The 24,554-nt window shown below is 49.6% G+C and overlaps 2 protein-coding genes across 5 annotated transcripts; both read left to right on the plus strand.

The window, feature by feature from the left end:
- Positions 1-1,329: 1,329 nt before the first annotated feature.
- IKZF4 (IKAROS family zinc finger 4) lies at positions 1,330-16,517 on the plus strand (the record flags this gene model as incomplete). Of its 4 annotated transcripts, XM_082849583.1 has the most annotated exons (9): positions 4,866-5,041; positions 6,100-6,136; positions 6,794-6,891; positions 8,330-8,430; positions 10,097-10,357; positions 11,360-11,527; positions 14,378-14,527; positions 14,996-15,127; positions 15,757-16,517. In XM_082849583.1, the coding sequence occupies 9 exons, from the start codon at positions 4,866-4,868 to the stop codon at positions 16,515-16,517; spliced, it is 1,884 nt and encodes a 627-aa protein (XP_082705709.1). The 4 variants fall into 4 exon arrangements, with proteins under 4 accessions (XP_082705712.1, XP_082705709.1, XP_082705711.1 ...); XM_082849584.1 differs by lacking the exon at positions 6,100-6,136 and having other exon boundaries at positions 4,955-5,041; XM_082849586.1 differs by lacking the exons at positions 4,866-5,041; positions 6,100-6,136; positions 6,794-6,891 and adding an exon at positions 1,330-1,384 and having other exon boundaries at positions 8,326-8,430.
- A 5,270-nt stretch (positions 16,518-21,787) lies between these two features.
- On the plus strand, positions 21,788-24,081 carry RPS26 (ribosomal protein S26). The gene is made up of 4 exons (XM_082849757.1): positions 21,788-21,975; positions 22,239-22,416; positions 23,515-23,645; positions 23,976-24,081. Exons 1-4 carry the CDS (start codon positions 21,973-21,975, stop codon positions 24,009-24,011), a joined length of 348 nt encoding a protein of 115 aa, XP_082705883.1. The 5' UTR covers positions 21,788-21,972; the 3' UTR covers positions 24,012-24,081.
- The last annotated feature ends 473 nt before the right edge of the window (positions 24,082-24,554 follow it).

The following is a 24,554-nucleotide window of genomic DNA, read 5'->3' on the forward strand; positions in this document are numbered from 1 at the left end:
AACCTTCAAGGAACTGCTTCTTACTGTGGCTTGGTCTAGCAGTCTGGTCCCAAAGCTCAGTCCATCCCAGGGAGGATGTCAAGAAAAGAGGAGTTGAAAATAAACTTGGAGAATTATTTCTTCCACACCCAGGAGTCCTAGGTGAGACTAGAAATCTCTCTAATGAAATCTAGGGAGAGCTGCTTTGCGAAGTGAAGGAGAGCCCGTGTGTCAGGCTTTCTTATGAGACTTTTTAGAGTATGATGTCTCTCAGCACTAGACAAGAATGACTTGGAGTGTGGTGAGAGGGAGACAGGGTGATAGACACTTTTCCCCTGTGTGCCCTCCAGAGCCCCCATCCCCAGCTCTATCAATATAGTATTACCAGCAAACCAGATTTCCATCCATCTGCCTCAGTGAGATCCTTCAAAGAGACCAAGAATCCGGGTGGCAGCTCAGGCTGTTCCCTCGCCCCACTCTAGCTCCCCCAAATCTGCCCCTGGGGTATTTATTTTTCATAAGATGACTGGTGAAAGCAATTTTGGATGTATGTAAATTTCTACCAAATAGAATTTTTTTTCTCCTCCCACAGGCTCCTGAGATAATTCATTGCAACAAATTATCACTTTTAATTATCCTCAGTTCTTGATTGTTTAATACTCTACTGCCAATTACTGTTTGCCTTCCCGCAAATAGACTAACCTGCATTTTAAATTCAGGTTCCCACCCCAACTCCCCTTTTAAAAAAATAAACATAGCAAAGTAATTGACAAGAAGGGGGAAAACACTTAAAGGTTTAATTTGACTATTACACCTTCAGTAGAAGATTCCTCTCTGAACTTGAGGTGGGCTGCTCTCCTCTATCTTCTACTTTCCTGTCCCCCTCCCTCCTTCCACCCAAAAAAGTATCCCTTGAATGACTGAATCTAGCTTCTTCCTCCTATTGCTATCCCATCCTTAACAAGGTTTAGAGCCTCTATGGGGTTGTTTCTTTGCCTCATGAGAGCTGAGCTGTAAACTGTCTCCTTTCCTACACCATCAGCTCCACTTACAGGGAGAGGGTCTACTCTCCAAACAACACGATCAGGGACTGGTGTAGAATAAGACAGTGTTTCCACCTGAGAGACTGGGGAAGCCTGCAGAAGTTGGAGGTTGGAGGAGACCCTGGGGTTTGTAAGTCAGGGTACATCGTCTTTCTCTCCAGGACAAAGTATGAGGTTTTGCTTCTTTAGGATAGGGTCAGAGCACACTTAAGTGTTCCTTTAGGGTTCTTGCTAACTCCAGAATGTTAGAGAGAAACCTACTCCCTTTCCAGATCTGGCTTCTAATAGTAGCTGTTTTCTCTTCCAGCAGAATCTCTCTAAGATGGACATAGAAGACAGCAATGGCCGCTCCTATATGTCTGGTATGCCCTCTTGTGCATTCTGTTTGTAAGGGGCTGGGAGCAGATGCTCTCCTGTGGAGAAGAGTGGAGAGCCTTCAGCCTAGCACAGGACCTCTGAGTGCCCTGGTCACAGAGCTGTCACTCACTCTTGGTAGTGTGCATTTATTTTGGTCATTTTACATTCCCTATAAAGTGATTCTCTTTCCAGACATCTTGGAGGATAGGAGTAGGAGAAGGAAATAGGAGAGGAATATGAGTAGAGACTATTAGAGAGAGGACTGATTTGAAACAAAGAGACAGAAGGAAGATAAGATTCCTTCTTCTATGCTCTGAGGTCACCAGCTAAACACAACACAACATCCTGTCCCAGCCAGGTAGAGAGCAGAGCCAGGTTTCAAACCTCAAAGGCCTGCAGGGGCCAGGTGTGTATGTAAAAGAGTGAACTGGCTTTGGATAATGAGCAGAAGAGAATGATGGGGACTGTCATGGACTGGAGAGCACATGTCCTACCTCAAGGAGCAGCAGCTCTGCAGGGTCCAACAGGCATTGCCATGTGGGAATGTGTATCCAGTATGGCCAAAACTTCTAGCTTTTCAAAAGAAATCAGAAATCAGGATTTTATATGAAATGTCTCCACTTAAAAATAATAACTCCATATTTTAAAAAATGTTCCATGGGGCAAGAAGCCAAATTTATCTATGGTCTGTATTCAACCAGTGGGCCAAGAGCTTACACCTTTGAAGGAGAGGTAGAGAGCCCAGTTCTCCCCCAATCCTTTCCGTGATCATAACTTCGTAGCTTTTTATACCTGCCAAATACTCTTACTGAGGCAGAAGAGATCACTGCTTGTAGTATGGGTGGCTTTTAGGGATATGAAAGTAATCAGGATCCTCTTAGAGGTTCACAAGATGAAAAGAAATGAGGAACTTCATCTGGCTCTCTCTCTGAGGGTGTAGGAAAGGGCCTAAGACAGAGTTTGTCTCTACGATGGAAGGAATCATTTTTTGGACCATTAGAATGTTAGGGCAGGAAATGATTGTAAGAGGTAAGGGAGCCAGAATTGGGTTTTGAGGTGATGCGTATCCCCGTCAGTAATCCAGGCACCATTGTAGAAATGACCTATAGTTTATTTTTTTACCTTAAAGTGGGACCAATGGAGGAATTATGGGCATGCGCTAAGGGAGATAGCAAGATGGGTCAGACACACATATGAGAGTCATTGACAACACCTGCATAATGTCAAGGTAAGAAGTTGACTCTGACCCCTTTCTCATTTAAGGAGGGAAGGCGTTGGAATGGGTACAGGCATTTGATACCTGTTACATGCTGGACAGAGTAACAGGGATCAAGTGGACTGATTTAGTTGAAAGAGACTTTATTGGAACTAAAGTCATGGCCTTTCTGAGGAGCCAGCCAGTCCTCCTACCTCCTGCTCAGTTAAGCCTATTCAGAAAACCACTATTGAGGAACACCTGTTCTCAGGACCCTGCACTGGTGCTGGAGAACACTCAGATGGAGAAGTTCTTGCCCTAAGGCAGGCAAATGAGAAGCTAGGAAGCCGGCTGGGGAAATCCCATGGAGCTCTTTTCAGCCCTATCTCTGGAGAATGTTGGATATTAGAGGAAAACTTCTGAGGGTGTTGGCTTCACTGTGCTATGAAACCAAGCTTTTCCCTGCTTTCAGCAGGGTGGCCCTTCCTAGATAAGAAGAGTCCTCTGCACAGGATGGTTTTTGAATGAAAGTGAAGGCCAGAAACCCCTCATCTGTGTTTTGAGAATTCTAGATGTCAGCAGCTATTGTACCTTAGAGAGGGACGGGAAAATCAAGGCAGGGTTAACATTGGCGCTGAAAAGCAGCCCCTGCAGGACTGGGCGTGGCTGAGACAGTTCACGGAGGGGGGGGGGGTGCCTGAGTGCCCGTCGCTGACCCTTCTCTCCCGGACTGATGTGGAAGCAGTGGGAAAGGCTGCAGCGCACACCCCTCCTAAAGTATGCGGCGGCCCCCTCACGGTCATCACAGCTCTTCCGCCTCCACACCTGGGGGCCAGTTGATGAAGGGGGTATCTCTCCTGTTCTTCGAAGAAGTTTTCCCACCGCACAGAACCTATTTCAGAAAATCCACCTTTTCTTCCCCTATCTCTTTCTAAAGGTGCAGATCATTCCCTCCTGGGGAAGAGAGGGAAGAAAGGAGGAATCCATTAATTTACTACACAGGTGCTCTCCCCACCCCCATTCCCTATCTTTCAAGGGAAACTGAGTTGCTCAAAAGCAGCTCGTGCAATTAACTGACTGAGCAGTGCTTGTCCCAAGTTTTCTGGGACTGAAATGTTTAAGGGAACCTTGGCAGAAAGGGATCCAGGGGTAGACAGCCCAAAGTTTCACGGCCCCTCCCACCCCCAAATTCTTGGAATCAGAAAATCTAGTCTTCCAAAGTAGGTCAGCACGTCAGTGAGCAGCTCCTCTGGAAGGGAAGGGAGCAGAGGCCTTGTCTTGATAGAGGGCGGATTCAGCCAGGGCTGTCGGCTGCTGGGGCCCCAGGGGCACAGGAGGGGAGGGGAGGTGGGGAGACTATACCAGTACTTTGCCTGGAATCTGAAAGGGCTCAGGGCCACAGAGCAACACGAGCCTGAGATCAGACTGTGCAGGGCCCTCTGGCTGCTGGGAAGGGGGAGGCTGTCAGTCCCCAGATCTGGAGAGCGACCTCCCTCCTGGAGGAGGAAGGAAAGGAGGGATACGAGAGCCTGAGTTCTGTGGGGGAGGGGCTCTCTGCCGATCTGAGAGCCTTGAAGCTGCCCGCTGTCCTGGGCCCCATGACCTCTGAGGCCTTGGCTTCCCCAGCTGGCAGAGGATTGGGCCTTCCCTGGGGGCCCCCCCTTTCTCCCCCAACCCTGTGGGCCCATCCATCTCTCTGTCTCTTGCACACACTCTTGTCTCTCAGGCATTTGTTGTGCAGTTCCTCTTTGTCTGCTGGGCACGAGGGCAACGGCATCTGCCTCCCTCCCTGTGGACTCCCCAACCCCAGCCCTTCACTGGCTTGAGAAAGGGATGCTGTAGCCTAGCCCCCGTCACCACATACACATTCTCTCCAGCCCCCTCCCCAGGCACATCCAAGCTGTGCTGCTTCTCTCTCTCCCTCTCTCTCCCTCTCTCTCCCTCTCTCTCCCTCTCTCTCCCTCTCTCTCCCTCTCTCTCCCTCTCTCTCTCCCCCTCTCCCCCTCTCCCCTCTCCCCTCTCCCCTCTCCCCTCTCCCCTCTCCCCTCTCCCTCTCTCCCTCTCTCCCTCTCTCCCTCTCTCCCTCTCTCTCTCCCTCCCTCTCTCTCTCTCTCTCTCTCTCCCTCCCTCTCTCTCTCTCCCTCCTTCTCTCTCTCTCTCTCTCTCTCTCTCTCTCTCTCTCTCACACACACACACACACACACACACACACACACACACACCCTGGGCTGAGCTCTTGCTGGCTGCAGCCGTGGGCCCCTGCTCACCGTGCCGCTGCCGCTGCCTGCGAAATGACGGCGGTTCCCCTCACTTCCAGGAATCCACGCTTCCTGGAAGGTGAGTGGCTGGGCTCACCCCTGCCTGCCACCGAGACGCAGACATGCACACACCACCCGCACTCCCTCGCCGTTTCCAAGGCGGCGGCCGCGTTCGCACCCCAGGGTCTCACCGGCAAGGGAAGGATAATGTAAGTTCAGGCAGAAGGTGGCTAGTGGAGGGGGGAAGGGGGGCGCTGGGGCTAGGGAGCCAATTCAGTAACAGCTCCCAAGCCTGAGGAGAGGGAGAGGACGGGGGCTGTGTGTGTAGCAGGGGAGGGGGCGTTCCTCCTTACACTTGCGGAGGATGGGAAATGGTGTTTGGTGTTGCTAAGCGAAGGCTGCGACTTGGACAGTGGGAGCTTGTGGTGACATCTTGATTAGGCCTTGGGGACAGATGTAGAGCTGCCTGGGGTGAAATGCCAATGCCGAGACGGGCTGGGGTGGGAATGGGCAATAGAAAGAATCGAGGGAAAGAGAAGCCCTGGCAGCAGATGCCTCAGCCTGGAACTGAGATCCGAGGGGCTTCAGCCTCCTCCCCACAATAGAGCTGGGGATGGGCGTCTTTCTTTGCTCCTGACCCCACTCTTCCCTGCTAGCAGTCTAGCATCCTGCCCCCTGGAACCCATGGTCAAGAAGAGGAAGGCGGTTAGGATGAGGTCCCTTGCAGAGAAGTGTGGAGGCTCTCGGACCTCACGGCTCTTCCCTAGGTGGCCACTCTTTGAAGGGATGGAGGAAGGGCAGCAGGAGCGGAGGGCTGCACCCCCTCAACATGGGAAACACATTTAGCTGGTGGGATGTTGCTCTGGTTCCTTTCTCTTCCTCCTGCTTTTATGCCCTTTGCCCACCTCCTGGTTCCTCTGATGTGAACCTTATGATTTGGCTTTGCCCTCGGGGGGTTCAGCCAATCTGTGATGACTTTGACCAAGACAATTTCTCTGAGACCTGAGAGCAGCCCTAATTCTTGGCTTTGACAGTCTGGGATTTCTTGGGAGTCCCAGGCATTTGAAATTCCCTCACTGGGGTTTCTGGGGCTGAGAGAGGAACTGCTGAACTTCCTAAATCTGACTCTAGTTCTCTTCACCTTCCAGCTAAAACTCAAAATCCCTGGAGCCCCAAAAGGCTTCCTGACCCCTGAAATGGATTTATTTTATGTATTAGCCCCATAAAAGTAGACTTGAGCCTGTTTTGCCTCTTACCTTTATCCTAGGGAAGGCAACGGCATCAAAGAGCCCGTTGAACTACTGGTGTGACTCTGGAGGTAACTGCTCTTCCTCCTGTTCCCAGGCCTTAAGAAGGAGAGCCACAAAGGGTGTTTTTCCCTTAGTGTCCCTAGATCTCCCTTTAAGGATATTTTCCCCATATATCAAGCCCCAGGCCCCAAGAGGCAGCCTCAGCCTGGTAGGCTGGGACCAGCAATGGATTTCCAGCAAGCTCACTCATCCTTTTAGGGTCAAGGACTCAGTGCCAGGGCCCAGAGCCCTGTTCTTCCCCCATTACTAACATCCAGTGATTTAGGACAAGTCAGCACTAACATTTGAAAAGGAATGAGAAGATAACCTTTCAGCCCTTCTAACCTTAGCAAACACTACTCTTAGTTGAAAGGACATATTTTAAAACTGGGTCTGAGTCTACAAGTCTCAACCCACAACTCTGAGATGCTCACTTCACGATATGTGTGTGGTCCTGATATGGGGCAACTTGTTTTAGATAACCATGGCTCATCCAAAGAGCCCCAGCTGGGGAACCTCAGTTTCAAGCCATAAGCCTTCTTCGATAGGTAGTGAACAAATTTCCTCAGGCTTTGATGGGATAGAGTGGGGGAAATGGGACTTTTAGTAGAGGATATGAATGGGAAATGGTCCCAAAGTCCTGAGTGGTTGTTTTCTTCCCACTGACCAAAGCTGGAGAGGGATCCCTCAGGAGGGTGTGTTCCGGATTTCTTGCCTCAGGCCCAAGACTCCAACCATTTTATAATGGAATCTTTATTTTGTGAAAGTAAGTATGTACATAGCTGGGAAATTGGGTAAAATACTAATAGGTGGACTTTAGGGATGAATTTTAGGGTTTGTCTCTCTCTCTCTCTCTCTCTCTCTCTCTGTCTGTCTTCCATATTTAGGCCTGTGTGCACACATCTATGCATGTTCATGTTAGCAGCTAATGTTGAAGGCTATGACTATGTTTCTCCCAATAGGTATGTTCTCTTTATGTGTATCTACATATATGGTATGTGTCCGTGTCTGTGTGTGTTTATCTACATGCTACATGTGTTTTATTTCACCTGTATATTTGTGCAGAAGATTGTGGGGAGGAGGGATTTTTTTTAAAGATATGATTCGTATCTTCAGGTGTGTTATCTGATTTTTAAAAACATATATGACACTCTTAAAAAGCATTTTTACAAAGCGATTTGTGAACAAGTTAAAATGAATATATTGAGAATAAACTGATTATTTCACTGTCAAGGGAACATCCAGTAGTAAATATGTGATTGGAATCATAGCAGATGGAGGCTTTCTAGAGTAGCCACATTTTTGCTGATTTTAGAAAGTCGAATGGGCCCAGCTCTTCCCTACTGAAACAGTGACTCCCAATTAGCTGTACAGGTGTTGGTTAAGGCATGGGTACTTACTGTTTGTGATCAGATTGGGGTTCCACCACTACTTGACCTTAGACAAGTAACATAGCCTTTTTTGTGCTTCAGTTTCCTCATCTGTAAAATTAAGAAAATATTCACAGAGTTGTTGTGAAGATTAAATGAGATGATTCATTTAAAGTGCATAGAACAATTTCTGGCATGTAGTAAGCACTCAATTAATGTTAGCTGCTATTGTGAATTCCCTGGCGGTTCTGTGGTTAAGACTCCGTGCTTCCAATGCAGGGGGCGTGGGTTCACTCCCTGGTCAGGGAATCAAGATCCCACATGCCGTGCGGTGTGGCCATAAAATAAAAGAAAAATATTTTAATTAAAATGTTAGCTACTATTATTATGATTCCTATCATTATCATTAGATTCAGGGACAATTTCAGCTGCCCTTCCTGCAGATCCCGAACCTGGTGTCAGGGGCTCCGGAGAGGAACAGTAGGGAAGAACGTCTGTCCTGAACCACCTCCCTCCTGAGGCCCCATTTTCCTCTCCATCCCGGCCCGCCCAGCCCCAGCCCTGCTTCCTGTGGACGTCAGGCAATGATGCTCTTCCCCTCAGGCCTAGATGAAGGTAGGGTGGGCAAGGCGCAGCCACTGAGCTCGTGGAAGTCAGCACCGGGCACCCAGGCTGGCGAGGGCACAAGGTACGGTGCCAGGCATACAACACTGCCTTGTACATGGCTACGAGATAAATGTTTGTGAAACTTAACTGAACTTTGAAGAGATTAGGCAATGGACAGTAAATGGCTCGCGCTGCAACTTCACCTCCCCTCTTGTTCTCTCCTCCAAGGTAGCGGGGACTCATCTCTGGAGAAGGAATTCCTCGGGGCCCCAGTGGGGCCCTCAGTGAGCAGCCCCAACAGCCAGCACTCTTCTCCCAGCCGCTCACTCAGTGGTAAGTGCAGCCTCCTGCCCTCCCTGGCGTTACGTGCCCTCAGTTCGCCTTCCATGGCAGCCATTTCCCCATCGCTGCCCTCCTCTGGTTTCCGGCTCAGAGTCTCTAACAGGACTCAGGAGCTCAGTCCGGGGTTTCCCTGACTTCTGAGAGGAGAGTGAATGGTCACTGCCTAGTGACTAGGGTGGAATTAAAAGAGGCACGGGTGGGATTAAGGGAAAGGCTCCAAAGAGGAATTCTGGAGCTGGAGAAATGAGTAGATAGAAATGGTCATGAGCTGGAGTTAGGAAATAAGAGATGAGAAGGATCCCCCCATCACCACCCCGCAGTCTCCTGCCAGACAGGGTCCCCATGACTGCCCCTCCTCAGCTGGCCCTGGATCTGTGACATTCTCTAAATGGTTGGAATAGCCAGGAATGTAGGTCAGAGCTAGAGCCAAAGCTCTCTCCTCAATGGCTCCTCCCTTCTCCATCCCCCTCTCCAGATTTTTACAGAGGAGAGTAGAGGTGTTTGGTCCTATGGGGTGGGAGGATAGTGTGAACCATTTCTGTCTTCCAGCTTTGCTCTTTCTTTAGCCCACCGTCTTGGTCTTCCTAGGACCATTTTCCCGCCACTGTTACTTGCTGGCTTCCTGCCCAGGGCCAAGCCAGACATCTTTCCTAATGACAAGAGAGTGGAGAAGAAAGCTCCCCTTAATCTCCTCCTCTCTCCAGTAACTGAAGACACCCCATGTACCCCAACTTTTTTTCTCTTGAAACCTATTTTCCTGGTGGTTGGAATAGGAGGAAAGGTTGTTTCAGGTCCCAGCAGGACCCCATATCACCACCCAGGATACTTAGGGGATTGGCTTCTTTCTTTCTTTTTTTTTAAAATTAATTTATTTATTTTTGGCTGCGTTAGGTCTTTGTTGCTGCACGCGGGCTTTCTCTAGTTGTGGTAAGCAGGGACCACTCTTCACTGCAGTGTGCAGGCTTCTCACTGCGGTGGCTTCTCTTGTTGCGGAGCACGGGCTCTAGGCACAAGGGCTTCAGTGGTTGTGGCTCACAGCCTCCAGAGCGCAGGCTCAGTAGTTGTGGCGCACAGGCTTAGTTGCTCCGCGGCATGTGGGATCTTCCCAGACTAGGGCTCGAATCCGTGTCCCCTGCACTGGCAGGCGGATTCTTAACCACTGCACCACCAGGGAAGTCCCGAATTGGCTAATTTTATTTTATTTTATTTTATTTATTTATTTTTGGCTGTGTTGGGTCTTCATTGCTGCACCCGGGCTTTCTCTAGTTGCGGCGAGCGGGGGCGACTCTTCATTGCGATGCGGGGGCTTCTCATAGTGGTGGCTTCTCTTGTTGCAGAGCATTGGCTCTAGGCACGCGGGCTCAGTAGTTGTGGCTCCTGGGCTCTAGAGCACAGGCTCAGTAGTTGTGGCGCGCGGGCTTAGTTGCTCCGCGGCATGTGGGATATTCCCGGGCCAGGGCTCGAATCCGTGTCCCCTGCACTGGCAGGTGGATTCTTAACCACTGCGCCACCGGGGAAGTTCCGGATTGGCTTCTTTTAAAGCCTCAATGTCTCAGGGCTTGGACACAGCCTTTCCGACTTTAGGAGGGCCTTTCTGGCCCACGAGCAGGTTCCCCCCTTTGCCTGTCTCTATCCTAAACACCCTCCCACCCTCCAGCCAACTCCATCAAGGTGGAGATGTACAGCGATGAGGAGTCGAGCAGACTGCTCGGGCCGGATGAGCGGCTCCTGGAAAAGGACGACAGTGTGATCGTGGAAGACTCGTTGTCGGAGCCCCTGGGCTACTGTGATGGAAGCGGGCCAGAGCCTCACTCCCCCGGTGGCATCCGGCTGCCCAATGGCAAGCTCAAATGTGACGTCTGTGGCATGGTCTGCATCGGACCCAACGTGCTCATGGTGCACAAGCGTAGCCACACGGGTGAGTACAGCAGGTGCCCCGAGGCAGAGGCTGTGCTGCGAGGTCATGCCGCAGTGGGGTAGCCTCAGGAAGGGAAGGGTCTCTCCCAGCACCATTTCTAGCTGATGAAAAAAGGTCTGGTGATGAAATTTGGACTCCCTCAACACCTGTACTTCCTGGCACTTTCCTCAGCTGTTGTTACAAAGAAAAGCTGGTATTTGTCTCAGGAGGTGACGGAGGGGAAGGTGTGGTAGCCTCAAGAAGGGTCCTGTAGTCCAACAGGGTATTGTTTGGGCCCTTCTGTCTCATGATTTTTTTTTTTTTTTGCCGTGCTGCGAGGCATGTGGGATCTTAGTTCCCCAACCAGGGATCGAACCTTTGCTCCCTGCAGTTGAAGTGCTGAGTCTTAACAACTGGACCACCGGGGAAGTTCCTGTCTCATGATTTTTTTTTTTTTTTTTTGCGGTACGCGGGCCTCTCACTGTTGTGGCCTCTCCCGTTGCGGAGCACAGGCTCTGGACGCGCAGGCTCAGCGGCCATGGCTCACGGGCCTAGCCGCTCCGCGGCATGTGGGATCTTCCTGGACTGGGGCACGAACCCGTGTCCCCTGCATCGGCAGGCAGACTCTCAACGACTGCGCCACCAGGGAAGTCCCTGTCTCATGATTTTTTTAAAAAAAGGAACACAGAAGCGTCTTCCCAGCTTTCTTGGGCTTTGGGCTTCAGACTTCTGGGGCAGAGTGGGACCTACGGGGCTCAGTTCTTAACAACAGTCTTTGGCCCAGAGTTCCAGGGCTGGTGCCCTTCCCCCTGCCACACACCTCTTGTCCACATCTCAGGGTGAGACTGTTCCCAAGGGGTCCTTATAAAGCAGGATTTGTGTGTGTGGCACAGCCCTGCCTCTCAGAAATATGTTCTGAGCACCTTCCTTCCCCCGGGCGGGGTGAAGCAGAGGGTGAGGGACTAGGTTTAACCTTCACAGTTCCTCACGCCCGGTCGTCTGGGCTGTGTCTTCCACTCGCAGGAGAAAGGCCCTTCCACTGCAACCAGTGCGGTGCCTCCTTCACCCAGAAGGGCAACCTGCTGCGCCACATCAAGCTGCACTCTGGGGAGAAGCCCTTTAAGTGTCCCTTCTGCAACTACGCCTGCCGCCGGCGTGATGCGCTCACTGGCCACCTCCGCACACACTCGGGTAGGTGGCCTGACCGGGACACCCAGCAAATAGAGCTCAGCCACTTTTCTTGTATTGGGGGAGTTACAGTGTCTGCCACTGACGAGGGCAGAGCACTCACAGAGCAGGGCAGCAGGCCCCATGGGGGATTTGGGGCTTTTTGATGGGGTATTTTACATCTGCCATTCTCTGTAATAGGGAGCAAGAAGGAGCCTGGGTGACGTTGTTGGCTCTCAACAGTCACCCTCCCTGACTTGGTTTTTATTTATTTATTTATTTATTTATTTATTTGGCTGCACCAGGTCTTAGTTGCAGCACTCAAGATCTTCATTGCTGCATGCAGGATCTTTAGTTGTGGCATGCAGACTCTTAGTTGCGGCATGCGGGATCAAGTTCCCTGACCAGGGATTGAACCCAGGCCCCCTGTGTTGGGAGCGCAGAGTCTTAACCGCTGGACCACCAGGGAAGTCCCCCGACTTGGTTTTTAAAGTTCACGCTGATGCCAGAACCCTCTGGGCCCCGTCACCCCCCACTGCTGAGCACCAGGGAAACCCCTCCTTCTACTCCCGTGTGCCCCAGGCCCCACACCTGTCACCATCTGCATCTCCCCCCTCTGTCTGTCCTCCCCTTGACTTCCTGCTGGTTCCTGAAAATTTTCATGGGCCTCCCAAACTGGAAGAAAGGAAGCCTAGGAAAAGAGTATCCCATTTCTGTTTCCCATCCCAAGAGGTTGTCACCTTCCCAGAGGCAACAGCAAATCCAGAGGGTGCCTGGAGGTCAGTGTTTGGAACAGTGCCAGGGAACTGGACTAACCAGGTTTCCTAGCTCCAGCCAAGGCGGGTTGAGTCGACGTCTTTCTGAATCAGCTGGACAGATAGCACTTTTGAAGCATTTTGCTAACTTTTAAGCTTTGGCTTGGACTTGGGAAGAGGCCAGGAGCTGAGCTGGCAGGAAGGAGGGAGCTCAAGATTGGGAAAAGGAAGGAAGAAGGGCAGAGGGGAAATAATTAGTAGGGTCTGTCCTTGGAAACCTTCCTTGCTGTTTTTCTCTTTTCTTAAACTCTCCTAGGCCAGGATTTAAAGGGACAGAGCAATCACCTCACCACCCTCTACTTCTCCCAGCCACCTACCTTGTTCTAGATTCTCTCACTTTGGAGCTGGGACCTCTTTATCTCTATGTATGTGGAGAACCAGGGAGAAGGATCATTATTGATTCATGCTTTATAATCTCCAAAGCATTTCACGTGTGTCTCCTCACTCATGTGATCCTCGTAACAATTCCAAGGTAGATGTTATTATCACAGAGCTCTTCTGCAGCCTCGCTGGAATCCCGTTAACGGCAGGTGCCAGGGAGCTGTGCTCCTTTTCTGAGGAAAAGGGTGGCTCCCCCTGCTGGTTTGGGACAAGGATGGCTTGGCCCCCTAGAATTCCTACCAAAACAGCAGGGCCAGCTGGGTGGATATTGGATGCTGCTCTGTAGGAGATTATTAGGGACGGAAGCGGACACATATACTGTTGGATCCCATCTCGGTGAGATGTTTTCTATCACAGCCCACACTATAGGAAAAAAGGAGTTTCTCCCCTAGATGTTAGATCATTTCCCCAAGAGTCTTGGGTGGATGAGGACCACGGCATTCTTCTCATCCCCCAACCACTCGGATGTACAGTGCCAGAGCAAAACGGCAGTAGATTGCTTGAGACTAGGCCCAGTTTAGGCGTTGGGGGGTGGGTAATTACCAGCCTCCTGGAGATACCTTCTCCTGAGTCCCTGCACAACCTTCTCCTGAGTCCCTGCTCAATAGTAGAAAGATACTTTCACAAATATCATCTCTCAAGTTTGTTTTTTTTTTTTTTTTGCGGTACGCGGGCCTCTCACCGCTGTGGCCTCTCCCACTGCGGAGCACAGGCTCCAGACGCGCAGGCTCAGCGGCCATGGCTCACGGGCTCAGCCGCTCCGCAGCATGTGGGATCTTCCCGGACCAGGGCATGAACCCATGTCCCCTGCATCGGCAGGCGGACTCTCAACCACTGCGCCACCAGGGAAGCCCTCAAGTTGTTTTTAAAGGAACTGTTGATCTCAGTTTTTCCAACCTTTTTCTCTTCAGTGGAAACAAAATCTTCATAACCTGTTCTTTATTTTTTAAAAAAAGACCCCCAAAGTTGGTGTTCTCTTCCTTTTATTCTTCGCCTTTACTTTCCGCTTGTTCTGTTCTTTTTTTTTTTTTCTCTTCTCAGAATTTCTCTATCCGTGATGGTTTTTCTAGGGCTCTTTTGGTATCTCAGTGTAGAGAGAAAGAAAAATGAGTAGTAAAACCAGGCCAGGGATGCAGGTAAGAGTACAAGTAAAGGTCAGTGAAAACTGCCCCTCCCCACATTGGCAGATCTAAGGGCTCTTGTTTCTGTCACTCCAGCCCACCAATTTCCCCCAAACTGAAACAGATAGTTCGTAAGCAAAAAATCCCCTTGTCTGATAAACAGCACTTATACCCGCCTGCCACATGGAAAGGTTAAACCACAGTCTGGGCCCCAGACTCTGAGATCTTGGGGTGGGGACAGCCTGCCTGCCAGGGATGACCCCCTACAAAGTCCCTGGGTCCTCCCTTCCTTTGAACAACAATTTGGCCATCTTGAGGCCCACCAACAGTCCAAAGCTATGTGCCCTGGGTCCCCTCTCTCCTCCCATAGCTGCCCGTTGTCCCTCCTCTCCAAGGTTTGGTCGTCTGTCCGTGTTTGCAGCTGAAGTTGGGGAAAGGAAGACAAGCAGAAGAACTCGACTGAGCAACGCCCGTGCACGTTTGCTCCTGGGCGGTTTTGCAGAGCCAGGGCACAGGGAGAAGTAACTCCAGTGCTTCCTCTTCTCTCTCCTACACAGTCTCCTCTCCCACGGTGGGCAAGCCCTACAAGTGTAACTACTGCGGCCGGAGCTATAAACAGCAGAGCACCCTGGAGGAGCACAAGGAGCGGTGCCACAACTACCTACAGAGTCTCAGCACTGAAGCCCAAGCTCTGGCTGGCCAGTCAGGTGAGCCTGCAGGTAGGACCATCGGGAAGTTGAGGGCAAGGCCGGAGGGAGTGCAGGACAAGGGTAATTCCAGCACCTACCCCCACAAAGGGATGGGGTCTATGGAACAGGGACAGTTACCCCAGTAAATGTGCCGAGCACCCCAGTTGGTGCAGAGCCCTGTGGTGGGTACTGCAGGGAGATCCAGAGGAGGGGGAGGATTTGATCTATGTCCTCAGTCTAATGGGAGAGAGAGAGAGTACAAGGAAGTATACAATCAAGGGTCACATGTATTTAATTGTCCCCAAATTATCAGAAATGTGCTGTGGTGAGGTCTAGATGGGGTGAAGTAAGCAGGGCCCCATTTCCCAGGCATGGGATTTGACCTTACTTAGCTACTGACCTGCTGGTTTTCTCCAGGCAAAGGCAGCTGGGCCCCTGCTACCCCTACTCAGCTGCTCCTACCTGTTCCCACCTCCCTCCCACTAGGTGATGAGATACGGGACCTGGAGATGGTGCCGGACTCCATGCTGCACTCATCCTCTGAGAGGCCAACTTTCATTGATCGTCTGGCCAACAGCCTCACCAAACGCAAGCGTTCCACTCCCCAGAAGTTTGTAGGTAAGAGTCCAGTTGGAGAGGAGACATCAGCTTTAAGCCACAGCTCATCTAAATCTGAGCACTGGTAGCCCTTAGATCAGCTGGGTCTGGAGATTTGCTTGGGGGAAAGAAAGCAGTCTGGTGGTCTTTGGTGCTCAGAATCTATCCCCAGAACAGGAGGGGAGTGAAGAGGGAGCGCATCGTGAGGGTGGAAGAAGGGTCAGAGTTGAGGTCTCTCCAGGTGGTTGGTTGTAAGAGGAGGGGGTCAGGGGCTCAGGCTCTTCCAGTTTTTGAAAATAGTAAGGACTTCAGTCTACGGGGGCTGAGTGAAGGACCCTTAGAGTCAGAGAGAGGAGGTGTGTATGGAGTCCCCCAACCTGGCCCTGGTCATTAGCTGTCTAAGGACCTGGAGCTTTATAGAGAGCAACGAAGGAAGTATTCCAGACCAGTGGGCTGGGACTGAGTCCTTCCCTAAGATTATAGCCCAGAGTCAGGGAGTAGCCCCACAGAGGACCTGACCTTGAGGGAAGTAAAGGAGGGGTGGTGAATAATGTTACAGCCATCCCCAGGGGAAAGAAAATGAAGAAGTAATCCTGGGGGAGCTTAGGAATTATCCAAAGCCAGCCCTGCTGAGACCCTTCTCTCCACAGGCGAAAAGCAGATGCGCTTCAGCCTCTCGGACCTCCCCTATGATGTGAACTCGGGTGGCTATGAGAAGGATGTGGAGTTGGTGGCACACCACGGCCTGGAGCCTGGCTTTGGAGGTTCTCTGGCCTTTGTGGGGGCAGAACATCTGCGTCCCCTCCGCCTTCCACCTACCAACTGCATCTCAGAACTCACGCCCGTCATCAGCTCTGTCTACACTCAGATGCAGCCCCTCCCTGGTCGACTGGAGCTTCCAGGGTCCCGAGAAGCAGGTGAGGGACCCGAGGATCTGGCTGATGGAGGTCCCCTCCTCTACCGGGCCCGAGGCCCCCTGACTGACCCCGGGGCGTCCCCCAGCAATGGCTGCCAGGACTCCACAGATACAGAGAGCAACCACGAAGATCGGGTTGGGGCAGTGGTATCCCTCCCTCAGGGTCCCCCACCCCAGCCTCCTCCCACCATTGTGGTGGGCCGGCCCAGTCCTGCCTACGCCAAAGAGGACCCCAAGCCACAGGAGGGGTTACTGCGGGGCACCCCAGGCCCCTCCAAGGAAGTGCTTCGGGTGGTGGGCGAGAGCGGTGAGCCGGTGAAGGCCTTCAAGTGTGAGCACTGCCGCATTCTCTTCCTGGACCATGTCATGTTCACTATCCACATGGGCTGCCATGGCTTCAGAGACCCTTTCGAGTGCAACATCTGTGGTTACCACAGCCAGGACCGGTACGAATTCTCTTCCCACATTGTCCGGGGGGAGCACAAGGTGGGCTAGCGACCAAGCGTCCCCCCTCGGTCCACCACTCCACTGCCCTACCTACAGGAGTCTAGCCCTGTCCCCATCACGTCCCAAGGAGTTGGGTTGTGTAGCCCCGCTACTGGCTACCTGACTTCACACCTGACCCGGACCCCTCCTCACCTGTGCGCCTCCTCTTCCCCGACTGATCTAAGCATTGTGATGAAACAGGTCTTTTGCTTATGTTTCTCCTTTTTCTCTTCTCCTCTCATCCCACCATACTCACTGAGTTATTTATTAATATAATTTGTTTTCTTTTGCTTTTTTTTTTTTTAACTTATATCGGTCACTTACCACACCCCACCTTCCTGCCCACAGTCCCCTTCTGCTTTAGGCCTCATTTTTCTCTTTGCTCCAGCTTTCTCCAACAGCCCCAGGGGTAGGAAGCTCCTCTTAGTGCTAAGAGACCCTGAGCTTCTTGACTTAAGTCCTCATCTTTTACATCATCTGATTCTTCAGTTTCGACGGTGATAGCTCCCTCTGGCCCTGCCTTAGCTCTGTGACATTATATCTCCTCTCTGGGACCCTTCAACCTGGTACTCCATACCTCTTGTGCCCTGTCACTTTAGGCAGCTTGCACTACTCCTGATCGAATGAAGAAATCCCTCATTTGGAAGTAGGAGAGGCCGAAGACATTCTCCCCAGGCACCATGGGACTGAGGGTCCTCTTGACATCCCCCTAGGAATACGAGTTCCCCAAAGCCCACATTCAGGATCTGCCTCTAGGATGTGATATCTCTCTCTTCTCTCCTCGAACTGCCCGTCTACTCCGTGGTGGTTTTTCTCTCCTTGGAGTGCCCCAATTTTATATTCTCAGGGGCCAAGGCTAGGTCAGCAGTCCTCTGTCTCTGACACGTTTGGAGCCACAGGTGCCTAAATGGGAACCAGGGAAGGGAATGGGTCAAAATTCTTCTCTTTCTCTCCCACCTCTCAAACTTCTTCACTCTAGTGACCTTCCTGGGCTCTCAGGGACTTCTGTGGTCCCTGTCCTATGAGAAACTGGTGAGTTGCTGCCTGATAACAAGGGGGTACCCTCAGCCCCCCGCGTCACGCTGCCTTCTTCTCCCCCTAGCAGGATTCACCCTCTCATTCCCGGGCTCCTGGGCCCTGTCCTTAGGATCAGTGGCAGGGAGAAAAGGCTGTCTCTTTTCTCTCTCCTAATTTTCTGTATAACCAAAAATTATCCCAGGATGAGCAAGGGCATGTGCCCCTCTCCCCATTCCACTCTTGTCCCAGCAAGAATGGGATGGGCACAACGGAACTGGGGGGTCATCCTTTACTGCCCCCTCTACACTCAGCTCCCAGATGTAGGGCAGGAGGGGGCACTCTCCTGGCTACTGCAGAGACCCCTGGCTATTTGGGTAACCTAGTTAGTGAGAAGGGGGCAGGAGGAGATACAGCTCCACTGCAAATGGAGGTCTCTTTCTACAAGAGTTCCCTGCCCAAGGCCACAGCCATCCCATTCTCTGCTTCCTTGAGATTCAAACCAAAGCCTGTTTTTCTATATTTAAAGATAAAAAAAGTAAAAACCAAACACAACACCTCACAAGTTGTAACACTTGGTCCTTCTCTCTCTCTCTCTCTCTCTCTCCCCCTCTCTCCCCCTCCCCTTTTCTCTTCCCTTCCATCTTTCTTTCCACATGTCCTTTCCTTATTGGCTCTTTTGCCTCCTACTTTTCTCACTCCCTATCAGGGATAATTTAGGGGGATGGTAAAAGGTTGGCTAAGGAACAGACCCTGGGATTGGGGCTCTTAAGGGCTCTAAGAGAGTCTGTCTACCTTACCCTATTATGGGAAGGGAGACCCTAAAAAACTTCTCTTCTTCCTCCTTTTCTCCCCCACTATGTGGTCTCCCCAAGAGAACCAGATTGTCAAGGAGGGGCACCGTGGGTTGACTGTTCCTCCTTGACAATGTAGCAATAAACAGATGCTGCCAAGGGCAGAGGATCGGGGAGTCATCTGGGAGGAGAGTGGTCTCTGGAGAAGGGGAGAGTCTTCTTGAGAACACCCCAGGGAACTGGCTTCTTGTTTCAGAATGGCAGCAGAGCTGCGATTAATATCTGGGGTTCCCCTCAACTGTCCTGGTTATTGAGCCCCTTCCTGTTAGACCTGCCCTCACCACCTCTTCTGCTGCTGTGTATTTGGTGACACCTCATAAGGACTAGTCCCTTCTGGGGTATCAGAGCCTTAGGGTGCCCTGTCCCCTCCCCCAGTCAGTTTTGGCACCTGTAACCTCCTGGAACATGAAAGACTATGCTCTGAGGCCATACTCTGAGCCCATGAGAGCAGAGACTGGAAGGGCAAGACCAGGTGCTAAGGAGGGGAGAGAAGGGCACTCTGTCTCTCTCCAGACCATCACTGCACTTTAACCAGGGTCTTAGGTACAAAATCCTACTTTCCAGAGCCTTCCAGCTCTGGAACCTCAAACATCCTCATGTTCTCTCCCAGCAGCCTTTTGCATAAAAAAAAAAAAAAAAAAAAAAGTAAAGAAAAAGAAAAAAAAAATACATTGAAACCCACATGGAGAAAAGAGGTGTTTTCCTTTTATATTGATATTTAAAATCAACACCACACAAAAAAATTTCTAAATAGACACTTTTCCAGACCTTTGTTTTTTCGTGTCAGTGTCCAAGCTGCAGATGGGATTTTGTAATACTTCCGGCAGCTTCTTTCCTTGTGTACATAATATATATATAATATATATTTTTAATCAGAAGTTATGAAGAACAAAAAGAAAAAAAAATAAAACACAGAAGCAAGTGCAATACCACCTCTCTTCTCTCTCTCCCAGGGTTTCATTTGTAGCCTATGCTTGGTGTCTCCTTGGACCTTAGCCCTTCACCTCCTCCTTTTCCTCTGGTTCCCCCTTCCCCCACCCCCTTTTTTTTAGAGTTTTTCTCCTTTCTCAAGGGGAGTTAAACTAGCTTTTGAGACTTATTGCAAAGCATTTTGTATATGTAATATATTGTAAGTAAATATTTGTGTAACGGAGATATACTACTGTAAGTTTTGTACTGTACTGGCTGAAGGTCTGTTATAAATAAACATGAGTAATTTAACACCCCTGGTTGTTTTTGCAGACTTCCTTTGCCTTGCTTTTCTGCTGGGAGGGAGGGGGAACCTCCTTGCAGCATACTGTACCAACTACTAAACATTTTGAAGGTGAACAAGTATAAGACTGAAAGGAAACCAAACAAGAGTGCTCAAGTTGTTTCTACAGAAGAACAGAAGAATTTTCAACCTAGTATGGGAAGTGGAGGAGAGTTGCCCACCAGGAGTGCCTTCAGGAAAGGAGAGAAAACCCAACCTGTCTATCTGTCCAAAGCAGAGATTCATCAAACATTTGCTGAGTACCTACTATGTGTAAAACACACTATATTCCCAGGGAGATACAAGATACAATAGCATGAATAATGATGCTAATAGGGTCTACCACTTTTTGAGCATTTCATAAATGCCAAGCACTGTACCAAGTATTCATTTAATTGTAGAGACAACCTATGAAAGAACGGTCACCATTACTAGTGAAGAATAAAAGCCCAAGAGAGAATAAATAACTTGTCTAAGACTTATAAGCCAGTAAGTGATAGAACCTGGATTTGAACCCAAGGATATGGTGTGTTCACCCAAAGTCTGTGTTTATCCCTTAAAGCCCAGAAATCCAGCCAGTGAAACCCCCAGGCTATAAAAATCCAAAGAAAAGCCAACATAGGAACATTGACTTGGTTCTGTCTTAAATATTAACTATTTTCTGTCCCCCTCACTGAATGTTTTCTGTTCTATCTACCCCATTGCCATTCTATACAATATTGTCTGCTTTGTGTTTTCCATGAGACTATATTGAAGTGAAAACTGGAGATGCTTCCATCTAGAGTCTGTCATTTTCCATGACCCATTGAAACTAGCAAATTGAAACTCAAGACCATGAACATAGTTGTTTTGAAGCCAAAACTAAAGTTAGAAAATAAATTTTAACCCCAATAAAGTGGGTTACAAATTAACGGAAACCATAATGGATTGTGGGAGGGAGAGTGAATCTGGTGTATTCAGACTCTAGAATGACTCATGAATGAAGGGTCGGTCTCCATCTGTACCATCTTGGGTCTGAATGCTGGGAGGTCACCTTGACACCCAAATTTCTTCAATTTTGGAGACAAGTAGGTGGTTGGCTACCCATGAATAGCCAGTCCTGCTCAAGGCTAAAGACTCTCTGAAGGCTCTCCAGAGGTAAATGGAACTCAGACAGAACAAAGTATGTTTCAGTAGGGGGCCAGATTCATCAATGAGTGGTGAAATCACCTTGGTGGGGATTGATCGACACTTATTAAAAGAAAATAGAACATAACAGTGCACCTTATGTCATAAGGGCATTGTTTCATGAAGTTTATGTTTCAGTTTTGCGTGTATGTACTGAGTACATTTGTGTATGTACTGAGTACCAACGTAAAATATATTTCTACTAGGAGTCTGAGTCAAATCTCTTAAGTCACTAGTCCAGGCTATATATACCTCCATCCATTTGTTAGGTAAGAGACAACATAGTATAGTGGAGCCAGAACACCTCGTACTAGCACGACGTGACTTCAGACAACCTCAATTTTAACCTCTCTACACCTCAGTTTTTCAATCTGTAAAGTAAGGACAATAATAGAACCTACCTTAAAGGCTTGTTGAGGGTTAAATGAGTTAATATTTATACAATGCTTACTACAGCGCCTAGCATTGAGCTATCGGGATCCAGGAATAAAAAAGCGAACGAGGAACAACCCTAGCACCAACGCACTTGTCCATGTCTCCTCGTTGTGAGGTTTTCTCCATATTGAAAGGAGGAATTAACAAAATGCTTTATTCCAGCCCCACCGCACGCCACCCCCGCCTTCTTCCATTTCTCAATCTAGCACCAAGTAACAGGACTGTCAGAGAAACGAGCCGAGAGCGTCCCCCGGTGGCATAGTGTCGCCTTCGGTCTCAGTGCTTGGGGCCCGGGGCCTGCCAACCTCGCACTACAACTCCCACCATGCATCTCTTGCCCTCCGGCCTCTAACTGGGAAGGAGACTTGCGGCCCTGCGCTGGGGAACTTCCCCGCCCAGCATCGCAAAAAAGGATAACTATAGCCGCCCAGAATTACTTCCGGGGTAGGGCGTCGCAAGGGTTGCTGGGAAACGTATAACTCTAATTTTCTTCCGCCAACTGGTTAAATAGTCCCACCGTCACCGTGTGCCACGGAAAAAGAAACTCGAGAAACACCTTCCTGCCCTAAATTTCAGCGGAAACGCTGAATAATAAAGAAAATTTGAGTAAAGTGGATTTCCGTTCTTGGCGTGCTTCCAGTAGACGTCTAGGAGGAATCTCCCGGCGTGAGCGTAGGTATCTCGCGCTATATAGGAGAGTCGGCCCGAGAGCCGGACCCTCTTTCGCCTCCTCGCTTCCAAGATGGTGAGTCCTATCTCGTGGGGAATGTGCGGGGTCGGGTGGAGGCTTGAGAGGAGCAGGTTTGGGGACTGTGGGGGTTTGAAAACCTGGGCCACGGTGGAGGAGTGGAAAGAGCGTATGTTTGTTCCAGGCTTGGAGGAGTTTGTGGAGGGACTGGATATCTGAGTGGCACTTTTCTGGGGGTTGCCGGCGCGGAATGTGGCTGGAAAGGAGATAGGCTGGGTAAGTTGCGCCTTCTTCCTAATGGGGTTTTCATTTTCACGCAGACCAAGAAAAGAAGGAACAATGGTCGTGCCAAAAAGGGCCGCGGCCACGTGCAGCCTATTCGCTGTACCAACTGTGCCCGTTGCGTGCCCAAGGATAAGGCCATTAAGAAGTTCGTCATTCGGAACATCGTAGAGGCCGCAGCCGTCAGGGACATTTCTGAAGCGAGTGTTTTCGATGGTGAGTGAGCTCCTGGAGCGCAAACTGTGCAAGTAACTTAATACCTAAAACCACTTCCTGCCTCCTCTCCCACCCCCCCCCCCATCCGCAGGCTCTGTTCATTGGAGCGTGTCCAACAATTTTCTTGCACCGTTAGGATTGTTGTCGGTAGAAGAGAATGATATTTTTGCTATGTTGTTTGCCGTTTTGAGTCTTCTCTGGACAGAGGGGAATTTTGGTCGTAATGCACAATCTTTGAGTCTTATTTTGTGACTGTGTAGGGGATGAGATTCCAAAAGCACTTACAGTGTTTATCCTGTATCAAAAATTCGGGAGTACTAGCTGAAAACGTAAATGTAACAACTCTTGAATTGTTGACAAACATTTGAGTAGTTGTAGAAAGCAGTCTTTTGAAGACTTTTAAGAGTCAAAGCAGTCCAGTTTGGTCGACAAGGGTGATATTTGGAGCAATATGATGTCGTTTTGATCGTTTCTTTTTCTTAAGACGAATTAACTTTTTTAGGCAACAGGAGTAGGCATTAGGGCTGATGCAATTGCTGAAGGAACTGGGTTTTTGGTGATATTACATCTGTGGTGTGGATTTAGTCCCTATGGTGACAGGGTCGCTCAGTAAGGGAATATTCATTTGTGGAACTGTGTTATATATATATATGTATTTAGACACCAGAAACTGAACACTTGGCTTTGGGTATGAAATCTTGTAGATATGTCTGACAGACACTTAAGTGAGTTTACTTTTTTAAAAAATTTATTTATTATTCATTTTTGGCTGCATTGGGTCTTCGTTGCTGCGCGCCGCCTTCTCTAGTGGCGGCGAGCCGGCCTCTCATAGCGGTGGCTCCTCTTGTTGCGGAGCTCAGGCTCTAGAGCGCAGGCTCAACATTTGTGGCGCATGGGCCTAGTTCCTCTGCGGCATGCAGGATCTTCTGGACCAGGGCTCGAACCCGTGTCCCCTGCATTGGCAGGCGGGTTCTCAACCACTGCGCCACCAAGGAAGCCCATGAGTAAGTTTACTTTTGACTGATAGAACGAACAAGAAACAACAGTGCAATGTGGTACCATACCTAATATCACACCTCTTAATTTTTTGTTTCTTAGCCTATGTGCTTCCCAAGCTGTATGTGAAACTGCATTACTGCGTGAGTTGTGCCATTCACAGCAAGGTAGTCAGGAATCGTTCTCGGGAAGCCCGGAAGGACCGAACACCTCCACCCCGATTTAGACCTGCTGTGAGTATCTTAAAGGAGATGTGGAAGCCAGAGAGGTAATGGACAAAAGATAAGGAAGGACCCAAGGAATATCAAATTAATATCTCTGCCTGTGGGTGGGATCAACTAAGTCTGTAAAGACCCACACCTAAACATTTGTTTAGAGACACTTTTGAAGAATAGCTGTAAGAATTTGTTACAGATTGAGTAGTGTAATCTTGTTCCACATTTATTCATGCTTTTATGGCCCAAATACATTGTTAGTGATGGGAGGGTAGTGGTCAAGTTCTTTGAGAGGGGGGACTCTTCCGTGCGTGGTTTCTTAAAATTCTTCATTTCTTTATATTCCAGGGTGCTGCCCCACGACCTCCACCAAAGCCCATGTAAGGAGCTAAGTTCTTAAAGACTAAAGAAATACCGTTCTCTGGAAAGACAATAAAGTGGAAATTATACTTTATATGGCATGTTGAGTATGTATTGTCAGGTGGAGGGGGGGTGTATGTCATAGAATTAATTACTTTTACCAAGTATTCAGTTGTGGAGTGCCACATGATGTTTTCATGGGGTGAGAAAGCTTATCCAGGTGAGTTAAACCTTTTGTATTTCTGCCTTTGGCCTCCCTAATTTGCATAGCTGAAGGTTGGGGAGAGGCGTTAAGGCATCTGTGAATGTTAGATTAATTCAACCTGGCAAGTAGCTTAAGCTGGGGTCTTTAAAACAGGGAGGAACTAGCAGGGTAAGGAGTGTTATTGAATCAGGAAGTGATTTAGACTGAGGTGTGCATATCTCTGGTGGAGGACAGAAGACTTTATTTACTAGGAGCGGATGACTTGGATAGCTTAAGGGGTCTGTATTCAGATTTAGGTAGCTTAAAGGGTCTGTATTCAGATCCTTCGTAAAATTCACCTGTCTACTGTGGTCTGCTGGTAA

This window comes from Leucopleurus acutus (genome assembly GCF_964270905.1).
Source record: "Leucopleurus acutus genome assembly, chromosome: 11".
NCBI lineage: Eukaryota > Metazoa > Chordata > Mammalia > Artiodactyla > Delphinidae > Leucopleurus > Leucopleurus acutus.